Source organism: Haematobia irritans, chromosome 2, assembly GCF_050003625.1.
Source record: "Haematobia irritans isolate KBUSLIRL chromosome 2, ASM5000362v1, whole genome shotgun sequence".
NCBI lineage: Eukaryota > Metazoa > Arthropoda > Insecta > Diptera > Muscidae > Haematobia > Haematobia irritans.
The window spans coordinates 9,010,227-9,031,585 of record NC_134398.1 but is presented as its reverse complement, the minus strand read 5'-3'; the positions used below and the strand labels follow the sequence as shown (position 1 = coordinate 9,031,585).

At 27.3% G+C, this 21,359-nt stretch overlaps 1 protein-coding gene across 6 annotated transcripts in view; it reads left to right on the top strand.

Annotated features, from left to right (window-relative positions):
- LOC142223386 (uncharacterized) overlaps positions 1 to 21,359 on the top strand; it is a 256,164-nt gene that overhangs the window by 202,828 nt on the left and 31,977 nt on the right. For all 6 annotated transcript variants that reach the window (XM_075293268.1, XM_075293266.1, XM_075293265.1 and 3 more), the window contains one exon: positions 114 to 210. In XM_075293268.1, coding sequence (XP_075149383.1) covers positions 114 to 210 — 97 coding nt within the window. The remainder of the gene's footprint in view (positions 1 to 113; positions 211 to 21,359) is intronic.

The window sequence follows — 21,359 nt, the reverse complement described above, 5'->3', positions numbered from 1 at the left end:
CTCTCCACTTTGAGATGTGCGAAATAGTCCCCTTTGTCCTCCTGCGATATTCTTTACAGATTTTCATGTATTTCTTATTTTTTCTGACATATTTCCCCTCCTTGTCATTTCAGATATTTTGTTTTGACACGTGACTATCTGCATTGTTTTAAAAGAGCATCAGGTTCAGCAAACGAACGTGCATCTGACATGGGACAATTTATATTTAAGGTAAGTTGAACAATCTTTAGAAAGGAAATTATAACGAACATCGACTTAAAGTATTCGAGATGAAAGTTGAATGCAAAACCCCATAAAGAATAAATCATAAATAAGGAATTTAAAGATGATTATCACTTTTTCTCTATGGCTTTTGAAGACGAACATATAACGTGATTTATCATCTGCGAATGAATCGCAAATTCACTTGAATTGAAGAAATGATGTAAGAAAGTATGCCTACCTTTTTCACAGTAATTGCATTTAAAGATGATTTTCAGTTAAGCAACGGCTGAGTCACAGTGACACAAAGAGGCTGTAAATATAGGAATAGAAAAAACAATAAAGATTTTTTATCACAATTACTTTAATTAAATTACAATGAAATTAATTCAATAATGTTGAATGAAACTAATAAATAAATTAAAATCAAATGAAACCAAATGCAATAAAATAAGATGAAATAAACTTAAATATATAGAGCCACATTAATTCACAAAAATGTTATATAGAAATAAAATTTGGACCAAATATCCGTTAGAAAAAAAAATTGAAAAAATTTTTCTATAGAAATAAAATTTTGACAAAATTTTCTATAGAAATAAAATTTTGACAAAATTTTCTAAAGAAATAAAATTTTGACAAAATTTTCCATAGAAGTAAAATTTTGTCAAAAATTTCTATGGAAATAAAATTTTGAGCAAATTTTCTATAGAAATAAAATTTTTACAAAATTTTCTATAGAAATAAAATTTTGTCAAAAATTTCTATGGAAATAAAATTTTTACAAAATTTTCTAAAGAAATAAAATTTTGACAAAATTTTCTATAGAAATAAAATTTTGACAAAATTTTCTAATGAAATAAAATTTTGACAAAATTTACTATAGAAATAAAATTTTGACAAAATTTACTATAGAAATAAAATTTTGACAATATTTTCTAAAGAAATAAAATTTTGACAAAATTTTCTATAGAAATAAAATTTTGACAAAATTTTCTATAGAAATAAAATTTTGACAAAATTTTCTATAGACGTAAAATTTTGACAAAACTTTCTATAGAAATAAAAGTTTGACACACATTCTATAGAAATAAAATTTTGAAAAATTTTTCTATAGAAATAAAATTTTGATAAAATTTTCTATAGAAATACAATTTTGACAAAATTTCTAAAGAAGTAAAATATTGACATGAAATAAAATGTTGACAAAATTTTCTATGGAAATAAAATTTTGACAAAATTTTCTATCGAAATAAAATTCTGGCAAAATTTTCTATAGAAATAAAATTTCGACAAAATTTTCGATAGAAATAAAATTTTGACAAAATTTTCTATAGAAATAAAATTTTAACAAAATTTTTAAAGAAATAAAATTTTGGCAAAAATTTTCTATAGAAATAAAATTTTACAAAATTTTCTATAGAAATAAAACTTTGACAAAATTTTCTATAGAAATAAAATTTTGACAAAATTTCATATAGAAATAAAATTTTGACAAAATTTCCTGTAGAAATAAAATTTTGACAAAATTTTCTATAGAAATAAAATTTTGACAAAATTTTCTATCTAAATAAAATTTTTGATTATTAATTTTGTTCGGCTTGAGGTCATAGAAACAATCGATTATTGATTTGTTTTAATATTTATTTCCAATATTTCGGTTAGTGCCACTAACCATCTTCTGGAATTTTGTATGTGAGTTCGTGTGATGCTGTTCGTTCTGCAAGTCACCGTACACTGTTGACATTTTGACAAAATTTTCTAAAGCAATAAAATTTTAACAAAAATCTCTATAGAAATAAAATTTTAACAAAATTTTTCTATAGAAATAAAATTTTGACGAAATTTTCTATAGAAATAAAATTTTGACAAAATTTTCTAAGGAAATAAAATTTTGACAACATTTTCTATAGAAATACAATTTTGACAAAAAATTCTATAGAAAAAAAATTTTTACAAAATTTTCTATAGAAATAAAGTTATGATAAAATTTCCCATAGAAATAAAATTTTGACAAAATTTTCTATGGAAATAAAATTTTGACAAAATTTTCTATAGAATTAAATTTTGACAAAACTTTCTATAGAAATAAAATTTTGACAAAATTTTCAATAGAAGTAAAATTTGGACAAAATTTGCTATAGAAGTAAACTTTTGACAAAATTTCCTATAGAAATAAAATTTTGACAAAATTTCCTATAGAAGTAAATTTTGACAAAATTTTCTATAGAAATAAAATTTTGACAAAATGTTCTATAGAAATAAAATTTTGACAAAATGTTCTATAGAAATAAAATTTTGACAAAAATTTTCTATAGAAATAAATTTTTGATAAAATTTTCTATAGAAATAAAATTTTGACAAAATTTTCTACAGAAATAAAATTTTGACAAAATTTTCTATAGAAATAAAATGTTGACAAAATTTTCTATAGAAATAAAATGTTGACAAAATTTTCTATAGAAATAAAATTTTTACAAAATGTTCTATAGAAATAAAAATTTTACAAATTTTTCTGAAGAAATAAAATTTTGACAAAATTTTCTAAAAAAATATAATTTTAACAAAATTTTCTACAGAAATAAAATTTTAACAAAAATTTCTATAGAAATAAAATTTTAACAAAATTTTCTGTAGAAATAAAATTTTGACAAAATTTTCTATGGAAATTTGATAAAAAATTAGGGAAATATTGATGTTCTTGTCAGCTACCCTATATATGCAAATATCTGGGCACTCTACGATCCAAGCTACCACTATCATTATAACGATTTATGGTGCGATACAAAAACATTTCGTTCGCTTCGCTTAAGTGCTTAAATTCGTCAGGAAAATATCTGGTTGAAGTTTTCCAGTCAAATATAATGTAGTCCCACTATTATGCTTAAACTACATCATGGCTTTTAATATCGCTACCAGTATCATTATAACGATTTGTGCTGTGATACACAAACAGTTTGTTCTCTTTGAAGTGTTTGAGCTCAACAGCAAGCTATTGCTGAGATTTTGAGATTGTTGAGATTTCGGGCCAATTGCTAGATCGTTTCGGGATGTATTCCGATTCATAATATATTCGCAATTATAAATATTTAATCCAAATACTACCCTGCATTAAATTTGAAGTGGCCTGGTTTATTGCAGGACTGACAGATCGACGGACAGAATTTTTTCCTCAATTCTTGTCAAAATAAAAAGAAAAATCTATCAAAATTCTGGGGTCTTGGGTCATTTTATTTCACTTTTTGTTAGTATCGAATGAAGTATAATCTCTGTCTGTAATGCGCACATAATTATTATTTAATTATAAAATAAATTAAAGGCCTTAGTTATATTACCCCATATTAAACTCTTCACCTTATCACTGTACTTCTTGACTTTTTAAACATTTTTTTCTTCACGATTGTAAAAATCAGTGTATAGTGTCTCCACAATATCTTTCTTCATCGTCATCATCATCATGGTGATACTATAAGTTGAAGATCCATAAAAATTTCAACATTATTACCATTAAATTACAATTCATTCACCTTTTGACTTGGATTTTTTCCCTCGTAAATTTTTTTATTTCTGTTTACTCCGAAGCTGTAGATGAAGCATAAAGATTTTTTATTAAACTTCCTTAGTCTCTTAACATTACATTTTAGTGCAATGGGAAGTATAATTCTGGTGTTTATTGTATTAAAGTTAGTAAGTCATTGGATTTAGTATGTCGACAATTCCAATCACAATTCTCCATAGTCTGAGTCTGAGAAGTGTATGAGCACATTTCATAGACATCATTACTTTAAAATTAATGCAGTTTTTTTTTGTATTGTATATAGTGGAGTTTTCAAACATTTTACTATCCATGGGAATTATTTTTTATTTTTGTTTTTTGTCTTTTCCTATCGATTGTGTTGAAAGGAATTTGTTGTCGGGAAATGAAGATTTGCGTGCTCATGCCGCTTGAGTTGATTTGAAAAATTCATGGAAAAATGCGATTACAATGTATTAAAGCTGTTACGATTTAAAGTAACAATCCATGTTGGAATACTAATTCAATGATCTCTGTGAATTTCATAATCGTTGAGAGTTATTTGGGTAATGGTTTTATTCAATTATGAAATTTCTTGAAATTAGGAATTTTAAATTTTAATATAATCGAAATTGAATTAGGTTGAATATTTGGTCCAAATAAAGTAATCTCTTTTGACTGTGTAATGGTTGATTTATAAATAATAAAAATTTGTGTAAGCAGTTGCTAATACATTCACACCAAGAAATTGTCATAGACATTAAAATTATGAAGTCTATGGTAAATAAATTTGTATGTTAATAGATGTCGCTATAGATACTACTTTTTTTTTTTTAAAATAATAATATATATTACGCTATAGATACTACGTCATTTTATTTAAATTATTTTATTCATCTTTTTATTAAATTTTAAATTTATATTTAACAAGTATAAACGGCCGTAAATTCGGCCAGGGCCTTAAGATTTATTTAAAAAAAATTTGTTATCATAATTGTTAATTATCCCATTAGTCTGATATTAATCAACACCAATTATTTTTTATTTATATTGTAAATTTTCTTTTTCAAAGGTCACTGAATGCCACAACTCTAAACACACGATTGTTTTTGGTCAAAAAATTAAAAAAAAAAAAAAATAATAATTTTTTTGAGATTTTTATATCTTCCAAATCCATTGATTTTTTTTTTTGGGAAACAATTTCACAACAATATGATGTGATCTGTTCAAAATTCAGAGAAATTGTTTAGCGACAATATAAACTGTAAATATTTTTTTGTTTTCTTCACTTATATGAGGATTAATAACATTCCTTTATTGTGGGGGTTTTTATAAATATTTGGATTTTTCTGTATATTTTCATTATTTAAACAATTCCTTCATTTTATAGTCAACTGAAATAAAAATTTATTATGGTAAAAAATTTATGAATGTGTTATTCTGCTTCTTTGTATACTTTTAAATTTCATTTTTAATATTAAACATATCATGGTGATTATTGGTATTGGCCAAATGCCAAATATAAAATTGCAAAAATTCTCATCTAGAGACGCCGTCAGAGAATTTTTGTTTTTTTGAAAATAAACAAAATTTTCTTAAAGATTGATTGGAAAAAGGAACATTTAATATAAATGGTGTGTGGTGGTTTTGCTTAACATTTTAATAGTTGATATATTTATAGTGTATTTTATCATGAAGATTTGGCACAGATCTTTATTGTACGACACTATAGTTGGGATTTTTTTTCTTAATTTTTCTTAAAATTTGACAAATTCATAGAATCTGAAATGCAAAAGCCGGAAGTTATTTTTTTATTTATTTATTTACAAAAATTAAACTTATGGTATGATATAAGAATAATATTAGAAGGAAAAGTAGCATTGGCTATAAAGGCCATCGGCTAACGGATGTTATGTAAATTAAATTAATACGTTTTTTTCATATTGCCCTACTTTGCCCTGAAATGTATACTTTACTTTGTTTCCCCTAAAAGTATGCTTTATTGTTATGCAACACCCAAAAGTATGCACCAAAAAGTAATTTGAAAAAAAAATCTCCCAAAAGCAGGCACGATTATTATAGAAATTTCTATTTTTATCTAGCAAATTAATAATAAATTCTTTTATGTTTATTTAAAATTTTCAATATACATACACAGATCTTTATTGTACGACACTATAGCTGGGATGTTTTTCTTAATTTTCAAACTTTTTTTTTCTTAAAATTTGACAAATTCATAGAATCTGAAATGCAAAAGCCGGAAGTTATTTATTTATTCATTTATTTACAAAATTAGATTTATAGTATAATATAAGAATAATATTAGAAGGAAAAGTAGCATTGGCTATAGAGGCCATCAGCTAACGGAAGTTATATAAATTAAATTAATACGTTTTTTTTAACATTGCCCTACTTTGCCCTGAAACGTATACTTTACTTTGTTTCCCCTAAAAGTATGCTTTATTTTATGCAACACCCAAAAGTATGCACCAAAAAGTAATTTGAAAAAAATTTCGCCCAAAAGTAAGCAAGATTTTTATAGAAATTTCTATTTTTATCTAGCAAATTAATTATAAATTATTTTATGTTTATTTAAATTTTTCAATATACCTACACAGATCTTTATTGTACGACACTATAGCTGGGATTTTTTCTTAATTTTCATAATTTTTTTCATTTTTTTGCAAAAGCCGGAAGTTATTTTTTTATTTATTTATTTACTAAATTAGACTTATAGTATAATATAAGAATAATATTAGGAGGAAAAGTAGCATTGGCTATAGATTCCATCAGCTAACAGAAGTTATATAAATTAATTTAATACGGTTTTTTTAACATTGCCCTGAAACGTATACTTTACTTTGTTTCCCCTAAAAGTATGCTTTATTTTTATGCAACACCCAAAAGTATGTACCAAAAAGTAATTTGATTTTTTTCTCCCAAAAGTAGGCACGACTTTGATAGAAATTTCTATTTTTATCTAGCAAATTAATAATAAATTCTTTTATGTTTATTTAAATTTTTCAATATACCTAAACAGATCTTTATTGTACGACACTATAGCTGGGATTTTTTTCTTAATTTTCATTTTAAATTTTTTTTCTTAAAATTTGACAAATTCATAGAATTTGCAATGCAAAAGCCGGATGTTATTTTTTATTTATTTATTTACAAAATTAGATATATATTATAATATAAGAATAATATTAGAAGGAAAAGTAGCATTGGCTACAGAGGCCATCAGCTAACGAAAGTTATATAAATTAAATTAATACGGTTATTTTTACATTGCCTTAAATTGCCCTGAAACGTATACTTTACTTTGTTTCCCCTAAAAGTATGCTTTATTTTTATGCAACACCCAAAAGTATGCACCAAAAAGTTATTTGAAAAAAATTGTTTCTCCCAAAAGTAGGCACGATTTTTATAGAAATTTCTATTTTTATCTAGCAAATTAATAATTAATTCTTTTACGTTTATTTAAATTTTTCAATATACCTAAACAGATCTTTATTGTACGACACTATAGCTGGGATTTTTTTCTTAATTTTCAAACTTCTTTTTTCTTAAAATTTGACAAATTCATAGAATCTGAAATGCAAAAGCCGGAAGTTATTTATTTATTTACAAAATTAGACTTATAGTATAAAATAAGAATAATATTAGGAGGAAAAGTAGCATTGGCTATAGATGCCATCAGCTAACGAAAGTTATATAAATTAAATTAATACGGTTATTTTTACATTGCCTTAAATTGCCCTGAAACGTATACTTTACTTTGTTTCCCCTAAAAGTATGCTTTATTTTTATGCAACACCCAAAAGTATGCACCAAAAAGTAATTTGAAAAAATTTTATCTGGCAAATTAATATTTTTTTTTTATCTAGCAAATTAATAATAAATTCTTTTATGTTCTTTTATTTAACTTTCTCAATATACGCGATGTATATATTATGTTAATTTCATTTCGCATTATCCGCCAGCGTTGCCACAACGAAATTTTATTTTTTAGCAAATTTTTTCCAAAATCGAACCAAAATTCCTTCCAGCGGACCAAATTTCCAATTTCGAAGAAAAATACCTTAAAACGTATTTTATTGTTGTGTACATAGTGGTTTTATTAAAAAATAAAGTAAACCAGAAAGGACTGATATGATTTAGCAGTTGACATAGTAATCAAAACGCCGACTTTTCAACGTTTTTAAACTGTTAGAAAATAGACTTTTTGAAAAGGTCGAATTTTAGTTGACATGGAAATTCAATATTATAAAAAGTTGATTTAAACTTCCGACTTAGGGGAAGTTAACCCAAATTGTACTGTAATTATTTTTTTCGAATTTTGAAATGTCAATGGTATCTTTATCAGTGATCAACACGAGAAGATTTAGTGACGGTTGCTGTGGCTGTTAGACGAACTTCTAACAAAGAGACGTATTTCAGCCACACTAGGGCAAGCAAACATACAAAGGTATGTGAACAGAGGCATTCCCCAAGGAGGAGTTCTATCACCTCTTCTTTGGAATGTTGCTATAAACAACCTTCTGGTTTCCCTAGAAAAAGAAAGGATAAAAGTGGTGGCATACGCAGATGATGTGGCGCTAGCAGTCAGGGGAAAATTCCCATCCACAATCAGAGATATTATACAGAGAGCTCTCCGGATGACTGAGAAATGGGCGAAAGATAATGGTCTTGATGTAAATCCAGCAAAGACAGAACTAGTCATGTACTGCAAAGATCGCAAAACTCCCACGGTTAGGCCCATTTCCTTAGGGGGTACTGAAATTCCCTTTGGTGAATGTGCAAAATACCTTGGCGTTATTTTGGACAGGAAGCTGAATTTTAGGCTTAATATTGAAGAGAGGGCGAGAAAAGCCACGGTAGCTTTGTACTCGTGCAAAAAGGCAATAGGGAAATGTGTGGACTAAAACCAAAAATTGTGCATTGGCTATACACGGCAGTAGTTAGACCTATAATGCTATATGGTGTTGTAGTCTGGTGGCCGGCACTTCAGAAACCGACTTGTTTAGATAAAGTTCAGCGTATGGCGAGCTTATGTATCTCAGGCGCATTTAGTAAGACAGGAACAGACTCCCTTAATGTCATGCTACATCTATTGCCTTTAGACATTTTGGCCAAACAGTCAGCTGCAACAACGGCTGTGCGGTTGCGCGAGCTATCGCTGTGGTCGGAAAAAATGTACGGTCATAGTTCGGTCCTCAAAGTAATGCCCGATGTGCCTAACGTAATGGATTACACCCTGGCAAAACCACTTTTCGACAAAAAGTTTGAAACTCTAATTCCCAACAGTGAGGCGTGGTGTACACAGACCCCGGGGAATAAAAGATATATAGATTTCTATACTGATGGCTCCAAATTGAATGGACAAGTGGGGTTCGGAGTATATTCTAAAGATCTGGAAATTCGAATAGCGAAAAGATTACCTAATCACTGTAGTGTTTTTCAGGCTGAAATATTGGCAATAGGAGAGGTGGTGGCTGAGAAGTAATGTTCCAACAAATATTGACATTAATATATACTCAGACAGTCAACCTGCAATAAAATCCTTGGACTCTGTGTTCCTTAACTCGAAAACGGCCATAGACTGCCGCAAATCTCTCAACGAGATGGCTGAGCAGTACAATATTCACCTAATGTGGGTGCCTGGCCATAGGAACATACCGGGGAACTGCGAAGCGGATGAGTTGGCAAGGCTAGGGACTACCTTACATATTCCAGGGGAACTAGAATCTGTTGGTATGCCCCTGGCTACCTGCAAGCTCATGCTGCGTGGCTGTTATGATGGCAAATGTTCGATGGGAGAATTGCAAGGGCTGTAACGACACCAAGCAAATATGGCCCCATTTAAACTTAAACCACACACTAGATATGCTAGTGTTCTCGAGACGTCAGATATCGCTCCTGATATCTGCTATAACGGGTCGCTGCCTGATAGGCGCGAAGTATAATGACTATTGTATGAGCTGTCATGATGCGGAGGAAAAGGCAACTTTTAGGAGCATATCGCTTCAGATTACTGGCGGATCTGGAAAACGTTAACTTAAGCAGTCGGCTAATGTTTTTGGAACAATCTGGTTGGTTCAACAAAGAAAAATAATCAAGAAGGTTCAGCGGTTAAAACTAGAAGTGCCCATATGTAATAGGTACTTTTAGTTAATGTGCTATCACAATGGACTGAAGAGTCTAAGTGAGCCTGAATCTTAATCGGGCTGCCACTTTAACCTAACCTAACCTAACCTAGTGCCGGTCTAATGTATGTGACCATATGGTCACGCTAGTACAGCCCGGGTTAAATACCACAACAGTGACGCATTTGGTTTATATTGCCTTTGCCCCATGAAAACCCTACTTGAGAGAATACAATAGATTTCCGAATTTGCATCCAATTTGGGTGAGTATTGGGGTTAAAATTGTCCAAAAAATATAAAACCTGATCCAAGACCTTAAACGCGAAATTTTCATTCGACTTTCTGTGATTTAAATGGTATCTAATCCCACACTGAAAAAAAGCAGTCACGGTTCCAAAGATTTTGGCTTTGTCCTTGTCGACTACAAGGGAAAATTCTTTTATGTTTCAAATAAAAACGGACTTTAAAATAAAGTGTTAAAATATATATTTTTAAACGCTTTTTAGTTTTATACTCAAGATGACCAAAATATGAAAATGGACCAAATTTATGAAAATGGACCAAATTCCGTTTGGTCCGATCAACGGACCAAATTTAAAAATTAGAAATCTTTTGGACCAATTTTGGCAACTCTGTTATACACACAACTTCCCCTGTAAATATGCTTCACTATAGTATTCCATACTTTCTTGTTGTTTATTGGTATTACCATAGTTTCTACAATTCATGGATTTTTCTTAAACATTTTATTTAGTTCTCTATATTACACAAATATAAAAAAAATAAAACTTCAAATGTCATTGTAACATCGATTATATTGATTATTGGTCTTTTTTTAAAACAAAAAGTTCCAATAAATTATTGGAAAAATAACCTCAATCGCCTTGGAGTCATTAAATATAAGACATTGAGTTTTATTGACCATAATAGTTGACAAATCATTTAAACAAAATGGGATTATCGGACAGAGAGAGAGGGCGAGAGAGAGAGAGACTTGGTTAGTAACCATAAGAAATCAATAGCAATTTAAAGACAAGCCCTAAAGACTAGAAAATAAACATCAATCTTTAAGAAACCGTCCGTCCATTTGGTTGTTCATTCAACCATTTGGTCAGTCATGCCTTCATGGTTTGCCATCATCATCGTCACCACCACCACCACCAACACCATCTACATTATTTTGACCCACCACTCCCTTGCCAAGTGTCTAAGGTCAGTTTGTTTTTATTGTTATTTTTTATGTTATCATTTTTGCCATTTGGTTTCCCGGGAACTTTTTTAATGGTTTCTTTGCGGATTGTATTTTTGTTTTTTGCTTTTTGTTAGACGATTATTTATTTATTTTCATTGTAGAAACATGCTGTTCAGAGCTGTTTCTAGCATCCGATCATCTTTACGTGTTAACAAAATGCTCATCGTTAAATGATTTCAAATATATTTGTGTTCAATAGCTATGTTAAGTAATTTTTTTTTGTTGTTTATGACTTTGGGAGTCGCGATTTTTTATGATTTTTTTACGATGTGTCTTCAAGCTTAACTTTAAATTTGGGATTGGTTGTTTTGTTTTTATTTATTATATCTAGGCGGTTTTGTTGCTCTTAAAGTGTGAAAAAGGTTAATTATTATAACATATCTGGGCCATTGTTAACAATCAAAAATTGTAATTTCGTTCCAATGGAATTGTAAATTTGAAATAGAATTGAGATAAAAGGCAATCATTCAAATCGAGAATATAAATTATGTTTTTGAAAATGGATTTATAATTAAGATTAATATTTAAAAAAAAAAAATAAATGTCTTATTTGAAGTAAGTAACAAAAAATTACAAGCCATTATTTAGATGTTAGCTTTTAAATAAACAGGTATCCTAAAAGTATGCAACAATTTTTTAATTGTAATATCGGGATTTATTAGAAATTATTATGTATTCGCGTTAATGCTTAGTACTAAGTTCGTTTATGCGAAACACGAATATCTTCATATATCTCCGTAAATAGGGTCTCAAAACCAGATATGTTAACTTATTTATGCGAAATAATATACCTGGCGATTTTGTCGTGCGAAAAATCCAGGGTTGTATAAATATGTTCTTTAAAATGATCAAACAAAGATTTCGCATTTATTCCGCGCTAACTTTTTTTCTATGAAGTATAACAGTTTTTTCGCGCGAAAACGTGATCTTAGTACTAGGCTTAAATGCGGAATGAATTTAATTTTACATATTAAATACAATTGAGATAAATGAGAATCATTAAAATCAAGAATATAAACTATCCCCCATATTCCGAAATTCGGAATGGCAAAATATTCATATGACCATAATTTCTTAACCCTGAATCTTATTAACTTAATTCTTGGTAATATAGTTCTCTTTAATGAGAAGTTCAAATTATTATTTATTTATTTTAATCATACAGTAAATGTAAAAGTAGTTGGCTGCCAAGGCCAAGAAAATTAAATTCTTGCAATTTGCGATTCCGAATATCGGAACATGGGGGTATGTTTTGGTAAATTGATTTATAATTAAAATTAATATTTAAAAAATAAATGCCTTATTTGCAATAAGGAAAAAACAATTATAAGTTGTTATTTAGACGCTAGCTTTCAAATAAATAGCTATCCTAAAAGTATGCAACATTTTTTCTTCAAAACACACAACAGTGCATTTTCTTGCATCTGGTCTTGCATTGCATACTCATAATAATTTTTTTCTATGATTTCGTACTGCCCAAATAATTACTCACCAATATTCTAACTAAACAAGACTACCAGAAACTACCTCCTGGAAGATAGGCCATACTTTTCAAGCAATTAGCAAAACACGAGCATTTCAAATCTACAAAGCCTTGTCCGTTCCAAAAAAAAAATTTAATTCTACGAACTGAAAAATATAAAATATTTTACAAGTCATTATTTGTCATTAATGTATGCAGAAAATATTCACTACTTAACGAATTAAAGTAATTGGTTACACTAATTAATTTTATATTTTTCAAATTATTTTTTAATTTTTAAAAATTATGTATTTTTATGTATTTTATTTTGTTTTATTTTATTATACCCTCCATCATAGGATGGGGGTATATTAACTTTGTCATTCCGTTTGTAACACATCGAAATATTGCTCTAAGACCCCATAAAGTATATATATTCTGGGTCGTGGTGAAATTCTGAGTCGATCTAAGCATGTCCGTCCGTCCGTCCGTCTGTTGAAATCACGCTAACTTCCGAACGAAACAAGCTATCGACTTGAAACTTGGCACAAGTAGTTGTTATCGATGTAGGTCGGATGGTATTGAAAATGGGCCATATCGGTCCAATTTTACGTATAGCCCCCATATAAAGGGACCCTCAGATTTGGCTTGTGGAGCCTCTAACAGAAGCACATTTCATCCGATCCGGCTGAAATTTGGTATATGGTGTTGGTATATGGTCTCTAACAACCATGCAAAAATTGGTCCACATCGGTCCATAATTATATATAGCCCCCATATAAACCGATCCCCAGATTTGGCTTGCGGAGCCTAAAGGAGAAGCAAATTTCATCCGATTCGGCTGAAATTTGGTACATGGTGTTGGTATATGGTCTCTAACAACCGTGCAAAAATTGGTTCACATCGGTCCATAATTATATATAGCCCTCATATAAACCCATCCCCAGATTTGGCTTGCGGAACCTCAAAGAGAAGAAAATTTCATCCGATCCGGCTGAAATTTGGTACATGATGTCGGTATATGGTCTCTAACAACCATGCAAAAATTGGTCCACATCGGTTCATAATTATATAGCCCCCATATAAACCGATCCCCATATTTGGCTTGCGAAGTCTCCAAGAGAAGCAAAATTCATCCAATCCGGTTGTAATTTGGAACATGGTGTTAATATATGATCTTTTACAACCATGACAGAATTGGTCCATATCGGTCCATAATTATATATAGCCCCCATATAAAACGTTCTCCAGATTTGACATCCGGAGCCTCTTGGAGGAGCAAAATTCATCCGATCTGGTTCAAATTAGGAACGTGGTGTTAGTATATGGTCGCTAACAACCATACCAAAATTGGTTCAATCACACAAAAATTGGTCCAAAAATCTACCAAAATTTTATTTCTATAGAAAATTTTGTCAAAATTTTATTTCTAGAGAAAATTTTGTTAAAATTTTATTGGGTTCATAATAAAATTTTCATCATTGTCAAAATTTTATTTCTATAGAAAATTTTGTCAAAATTTTATTTCTATAGAAAATTTTGTTCAAATTTTATTCGGTTCATAATCATGGTTGCCACTCGAGCCAAAAATAATCTACCAAGATTTTATTTCTATAGAAAATTTTGTTAAAAGTTCATTTCTATAGAAAATTTTGTTAAAATTTTATTTCTGTAGAATTTTTTGTCAAAATTTTGTCAAAATATTTATTTCTATAGAAAATTTTGTGAAAATTTTATTTCTATAGAAAATTTTGTTAAAATTTTATTTCTGTAGAAAATTTTGTCAAAATTTTATGTCTATTTTGTCAAACTGAATTATATACGTATTGGATCGATCTTTTTTGATTTAATATATACCACGTATGGACTTACAATTTAGAAGATGGTGTTAGGAGGTTTTAAGATACCTTGCCATCGGCAAGCGTTACCGCAACTTAAGTAATTCGACGGCAGTGTTTAGAAGAAGTTTCTACGCAATCCATGATGGAGGGTACATAAGCTTCGGCCTGGCCGAACTTACGGCCGTATATACTTGTTTTATTTTATTTTATTTTATTTTTATTTTGTTTTATTTTATATAATTTTATTTTATTTTATTTATTTTCTACAATCTCTTTTGGCTGTAAAATAGGCTAAAGTCTGCTGTATGAATTTTCTGTCCCTAAAGTATGCAACAGTATTTTTTTTATTTTTTCATTTTATTTTATATTAGTTTATTTTATATAATCTTATTTAATTTATTTTGTTTTATTTTATTTTATTTTATTTTATTCTATTTTATTTTGTTTTTTTTTTTTTATTTTATATAACTTTATTTAATTTTATTTTATTTATATTACAATCTCTTTTGGCTGTAAAATGGGCTAAAGTCTGCTATATGAAATTCTGTCCCTAAAGTATACAACAGTTTTTTTTATTTTTATTTTTTTATTTTATTTTATATAATCTTATTTTAATTTATTTTGTTTTATTTTATTAGTGTTTAGTTTATTTTATTTTGTTTTATTTTATATAATTTTATTTTATTTTATTTTATTTTATTTTGTTTTATTTTATATAATTTTATTTTCTTTTATTTTTTGTTTGTTTTATTTTATTTATTTTCTACAATCTCTTTTGGCTGTAAAATAGGTAAAGTCTGCTGTATGAATTTTCTGTCCCTAAAGTATGCAACAGTGTTTTTTTTATTTTTGTCATTTTATTTTATTTTATTTATATAATCTTATTTTAATTTAATTTACTTTGTTTTATTTTATTTTCTTTTATTTTCTTTTATTCTATTTTATTTTGTTTTATTTTATTGTATTTTATTTTATTATATTTTATTTTATTTTATTTTATTTTATTTATTTTCTACAATCTTTTTTGGTTGTAAAATAGGCTAAAATATGCTGTATGAACTTTCTGTCCCTAAAGTATGCAACAGTTTTTATATTTATATTGTGTATTTGTTTAATTGTATAAATTAATTCAATATAGTTTTAATAAAATATGGCACACTTCCATTTTAAACGTCCAAAATAATCAACCATCTATGTCAAATAACTTCACTTGTTTGGCTGTACAAAAAATCTATTTATAGATGAATTTGGAGGTTAGGTTAGGTGCCAGCCCGATTTAATAATCTCACGTAGACTATTCAGTCCATTGTGATACCACCTTGGTGAACTTCTCTCTTATCACTGAGTGCTGCCCGATTCCATGTTAAGCTCAATGACAAGGGACCTCTTTTTTATAGCCGAGTCCGAACGGCGTTCCACATTGCAGTGAAACCACTTAGAGAAGCTTTGAAACCCTCAGAAATGTCACCAGCATTACTGAGGTGGGATAATCCACCGCTGAAAAACTTTTTTGGTGTTCGGTCGAAGCAAGAATCGAACCCACGACCTTGTGTAGGCGGGCATGCTAACCATTGCACCACGGTGGAGCTTACTAAATACAAGATCAGAACTATAGTTCTAACAGTGGAAAATACACTTTTCAAACAATTCTGCATCCTTCATTATACGTTAATACATGAAATAAATTCAGGGGAGATTTTTGAGGATTAAGAAATTCGAAAGCATTTTCCTTATTTTCCCATTTTCTATTGTACATGTCTGTATTAAAACATAAGGCATTTCCCTATATATAGAGATTTCCCCCCATGCTCAAAAAATTAAATTAAATTTTAAGCCAACTTTTCCCCTAAAAATTCCTTTGGTAAATTGTTTTTAAATTATTTTGACTATAAGCATATAGATTTAGTACTTCGTAGCAAGCTTATTCATACACCTAAAAGTATACATCCTAGTTGCATTATAATTTGATCTCATGTGCAATTTGAATTCTTCAAATAGAAATTTAGACAAGTTTGTATGTTTGAATATTCGAGATTCTAACAAGGAAACAAATTCAATAACAGAGAGAAAGTAAAAAAAAACTTCTTTTGGATATTTGCCAATTTATTCTAAGCATGAGAAATTATGTAGCATACTTTTGGCCAAAGACTCCTATAACGTACCACAATGTGTGGTAGTTTTTAGGGTAGTTGTATTGAGATTATGTAAATAGTCTATATTTTCAAGGGAAATAGATTGACCTGGTAAATATAAATAATAAAGACAGTTAAATAGAACTCAAACTCGAAAAACATTTCTTATGAGTAAAAGATCTAAACGAAAAAAAAAACTTTAAAAATTAAATATTAAAAAAGTCAAAAAAATATTAGATGTATAGCAATATGCTGTTAGGCTGCATGAAATACTTCTATAAAATTTTATTAATTGCTGATAATTAAAAAACAAAAGAAAAAAGCTTGTACGAACCAGCTCTATTATTTTACTGATTGAAGCATATCCATCATACGAGTACATCATATACATTTTTAGAGCTATATATATATTTTTTTTCAATTTGTATTAGAGTCAAATCGAAGCATATGCCATTGCCATCTTGTAACCTATCAACATATTTACTTCACTTTTTTTGACTCCTCATGGGTAATAATACTTTTTTTTCAATATGTGGTGCTCCAACAATGGAAGCATATGCTTTTAAAATATTCTATTGCCTATCTTTAGGCGAACAATTTAAACAAATACTTATTTGATTTATTATCGCCAGGATTTATGAATAGAAAGACACTATGAGTTATCTATAGCACATACATTAAATTCAGGCCATTGCATTCCATTTTTTTTTTTGCTTTTTATAGTATTTGCTTATGGGAAAACAAACAATTTATTTCTGTTCAATGATTTCACAAAATTGCAATCAGAAATTACAAAGTAATCAATCATGTAAATTTTGATAACTTAAATAATGTAAGCAATCTTCTCATTTGAATAGTTGCCAAGTTATATCTAGAAGATATCTTATATAGCCAAAAAAAACAATGTTTAGTATTATGTAGCCTACTTTTTGGCACTTGAACACACATACCTTGCAAACATTCTCTTATGAACTTCAAACTAGAAATTGTGGCAATAGGTTGAAATAACTTGACTATTGCATAAGTAATCGAAGAATGCGAAGGAAATACAAAAGGGAGAAAGAGGTCTACACTTTATTGGAATATAAATCCTTATGGGGGAAAATGAAAAATAAATGTAATGGCTGTTTATGAAGAAAATAGCTAGGAAGAAACCTCGAGGGCATGTTGAATTTAAATATATCATTCATAAATTTGTGTTATTCCATATGATTGTCTTCAGAAAGGCCTTGATCTTTAACAATGTATGGTAACTACGGTTACCACTCGTGCCACAAATATCGACCAAAATTTGAATAAAAGCTTACCAGAAATCTACCAAATATATATTTCTATAGAAAATTTTGTCAAAATTTTATTTCTATAGAAAATTTTCTCAAACTTTTATTTCTATAGAAAATTTTTTCAAAATTTTATTTCTATAGAAAATTTTCTAAAAATTTTATTTCTATACAATCTTTTTCAAAATATTATTTCTGTAGAAAATTTTTTCAAAATTTTATTTCTATAGAAAATATTCTCAAAATTTTATTTCTATAGAAAATTTTCTCAAAATTTTATTTCCATACAAAATTTTGTGAAAATTGTATTTCTATGGAAAAATTTGCGAACATTTTATTACTATACAAAATTTTTTCAGCATTTTATTTCTATAGAAAATTTTGTCAAAATTTTATTTCTATAGAAAAGTTTGTCAAAATTTTATTTCTATAGAAAATTTTGTCAAAATTTTATTTCTATAGAAAATTTTGTCAAAATTTTATGTCTATAGAAAATATTATCCAAATTTTATTTCTATAGAAATTTTTCTCAAAATTGTTATATTCTGTAGAAAATTTTTATCAAAATTTTCTCAAAACATTGTTTTATATAACATTTTATTTCTATAGAGATTTGAAAATTTTATTTCTATAGAAAATTTTCTCAAAATATTATTTCTATAGAAACTTTCCTCAAAATTTTATTTCTATAGATTATTTTCTCAAAATTTATATTCCCTAAAAATTTTCTCAAAATTTCATTTCTATCCAAATATAGAAAATTTTGTGAAAATTTTATTTCTACGGAAATTTTGTCAAAATTTTATTTCTATGGAAAATTTTGTCAACATTTTATTTCTATAGAAATTTTTCTCAAAAAATTATTTCTATAGAAAATTTTGTCAAAAGTTTATTTCTATAGAAAATTTCGTCAAAATTTTATGTCTATACAAAATATTCTCAAAATTTTATTTCTATATAAAATTTTCTCAACATTTTTTTTCTATTGAAAAATTTCTCCAAATTTATATTCTGTAGAAAATTGTCTCAAAATTTTATTTCTATACAAAATTTTGTCAAAATTTATATTCCGTAAAAAATTTTCTCAAAATTTTATTTCTATACAAAATTTTGTCAAAATTTTATGTCTATAGAAAATTTTGTGAAAATTTTATTTCTATGGAAATTTTCTCAAAATTGTATGTCTATAGAAAATTTTGTCAAAATTTTATTCCTATTTATAGAAAAGTTTGTCAAAATTTTATTTCTATAGAAAAGTTTGTCAAAATATTATTTCTATAGAAAATATTGTCAAAATTTTATTTCTATACAAAATTTTGTAAACATTTTATTTTTATAGAAATATTCTCAAAATTTGTCTTCTTTAGAACAAATTTTCAAAATTTTATTTCTATTGAAAATTTTCTCAAAATGTATATTGTGTAGAAAATTTTCTCAAAATTGTATTTCTATAAAAAATTTTCTCAAAATTTTATTTCTATAGAATATTTTCTCAAAATTTATATTCCGTAAAAAAATTTCTCAAAATTTTATTTCTTTACAAAATTTTGTCAAAATTTTATATCTATAGAAAATTTTTGTGAAAATTTTATTTCTATAGAAATTTTCTCAAAATAGTATTTCTATAGAAAATTTTGTCGAAATTTTATTTCTATAGAAAAGGTTGTCAAAATATTATTTCTATAGACAATTTTCACAAAGTTTTATTTCTATACAAAATTTTGTAAACATTTTATTTGTATAGAAAATATTCTCAAAATTTTCTTCTTTAGAAAAAATTTTCAAAATTTTATTTCTATTGAAAATTTTCTCAAAATTTATATTCTGTAGAAAATTTTCTCAAAATTTTATTTCTATTGAAAATTTTCTCAAAATTTATATTCTGTAGAATATTTTCTCAAAATTGTATTTCTATAGAAAATTTTGTCTATAGAAAATTTTATGAAAATTTTATTTCTATGGAAAATTTTGTCAAAATCTTATTTCTCTATATAAAATTTTATAAAAATTTTATATCTATAGGAAATTTTCTTAAAATATTATTTCTATATAGAATTTTGTAAAAATTCCATTTCTATAGAAAAGTTTGTCAAAATTTTATTTCTATAGAAAATGCTCAAAAAATTAAATTAAATTTTAAGCCAACTTTTCCCCTAAAAATTCCTTTGGTAAATTGTTTTTAAATTATTTTGACTATAAGCATATAGATTTAGTACTTCGTAGCAAGCTTATTCATACACCTAAAAGTATACATCCTAGTTGCATTATAATTTGATCTCATGTGCAATTTGAATTCTTCAAATAGAAATTTAGACAAGTTTGTATGTTTGAATATTCGAGATTCTAACAAGGAAACAAATTCAATAACAGAGAGAAAGTAAAAAAAAACTTCTTTTGGATATTTGCCAATTTATTCTAAGCATGAGAAATTATGTAGCATACTTTTGGCCAAAGACTCCTATAACGTACCACAATGTGTGGTAGTTTTTAGGGTAGTTGTATTGAGATTATGTAAATAGTCTATATTTTCAAGGGAAATAGATTGACCTGGTAAATATAAATAATAAAGACAGTTAAATAGAACTCAAACTCGAAAAACATTTCTTATGAGTAAAAGATCTAAACGAAAAAAAAAACTTTAAAAATTAAATATTAAAAAAGTCAAAAAAATATTAGATGTATAGCAATATGCTGTTAGGCTGCATGAAATACTTCTATAAAATTTTATTAATTGCTGATAATTAAAAAACAAAAGAAAAAAGCTTGTACGAACCAGCTCTATTATTTTACTGATTGAAGCATATCCATCATACGAGTACATCATATACATTTTTAGAGCTATATATATATTTTTTTTCAATTTGTATTAGAGTCAAATCGAAGCATATGCCATTGCCATCTTGTAACCTATCAACATATTTACTTCACTTTTTTTGACTCCTCATGGGTAATAATACTTTTTTTTCAATATGTGGTGCTCCAACAATGGAAGCATATGCTTTTAAAATATTCTATTGCCTATCTTTAGGCGAACAATTTAAACAAATACTTATTTGATTTATTATCGCCAGGATTTATGAATAGAAAGACACTATGAGTTATCTATAGCACATACATTAAATTCAGGCCATTGCATTCCATTTTTTTTTTGCTTTTTATAGTATTTGCTTATGGGAAAACAAACAATTTATTTCTGTTCAATGATTTCACAAAATTGCAATCAGAAATTACAAAGTAATCAATCATGTAAATTTTGATAACTTAAATAATGTAAGCAATCTTCTCATTTGAATAGTTGCCAAGTTATATCTAGAAGATATCTTATATAGCCAAAAAAAACAATGTTTAGTATTATGTAGCCTACTTTTTGGCACTTGAACACACATACCTTGCAAACATTCTCTTATGAACTTCAAACTAGAAATTGTGGCAATAGGTTGAAATAACTTGACTATTGCATAAGTAATCGAAGAATGCGAAGGAAATACAAAAGGGAGAAAGAGGTCTACACTTTATTGGAATATAAATCCT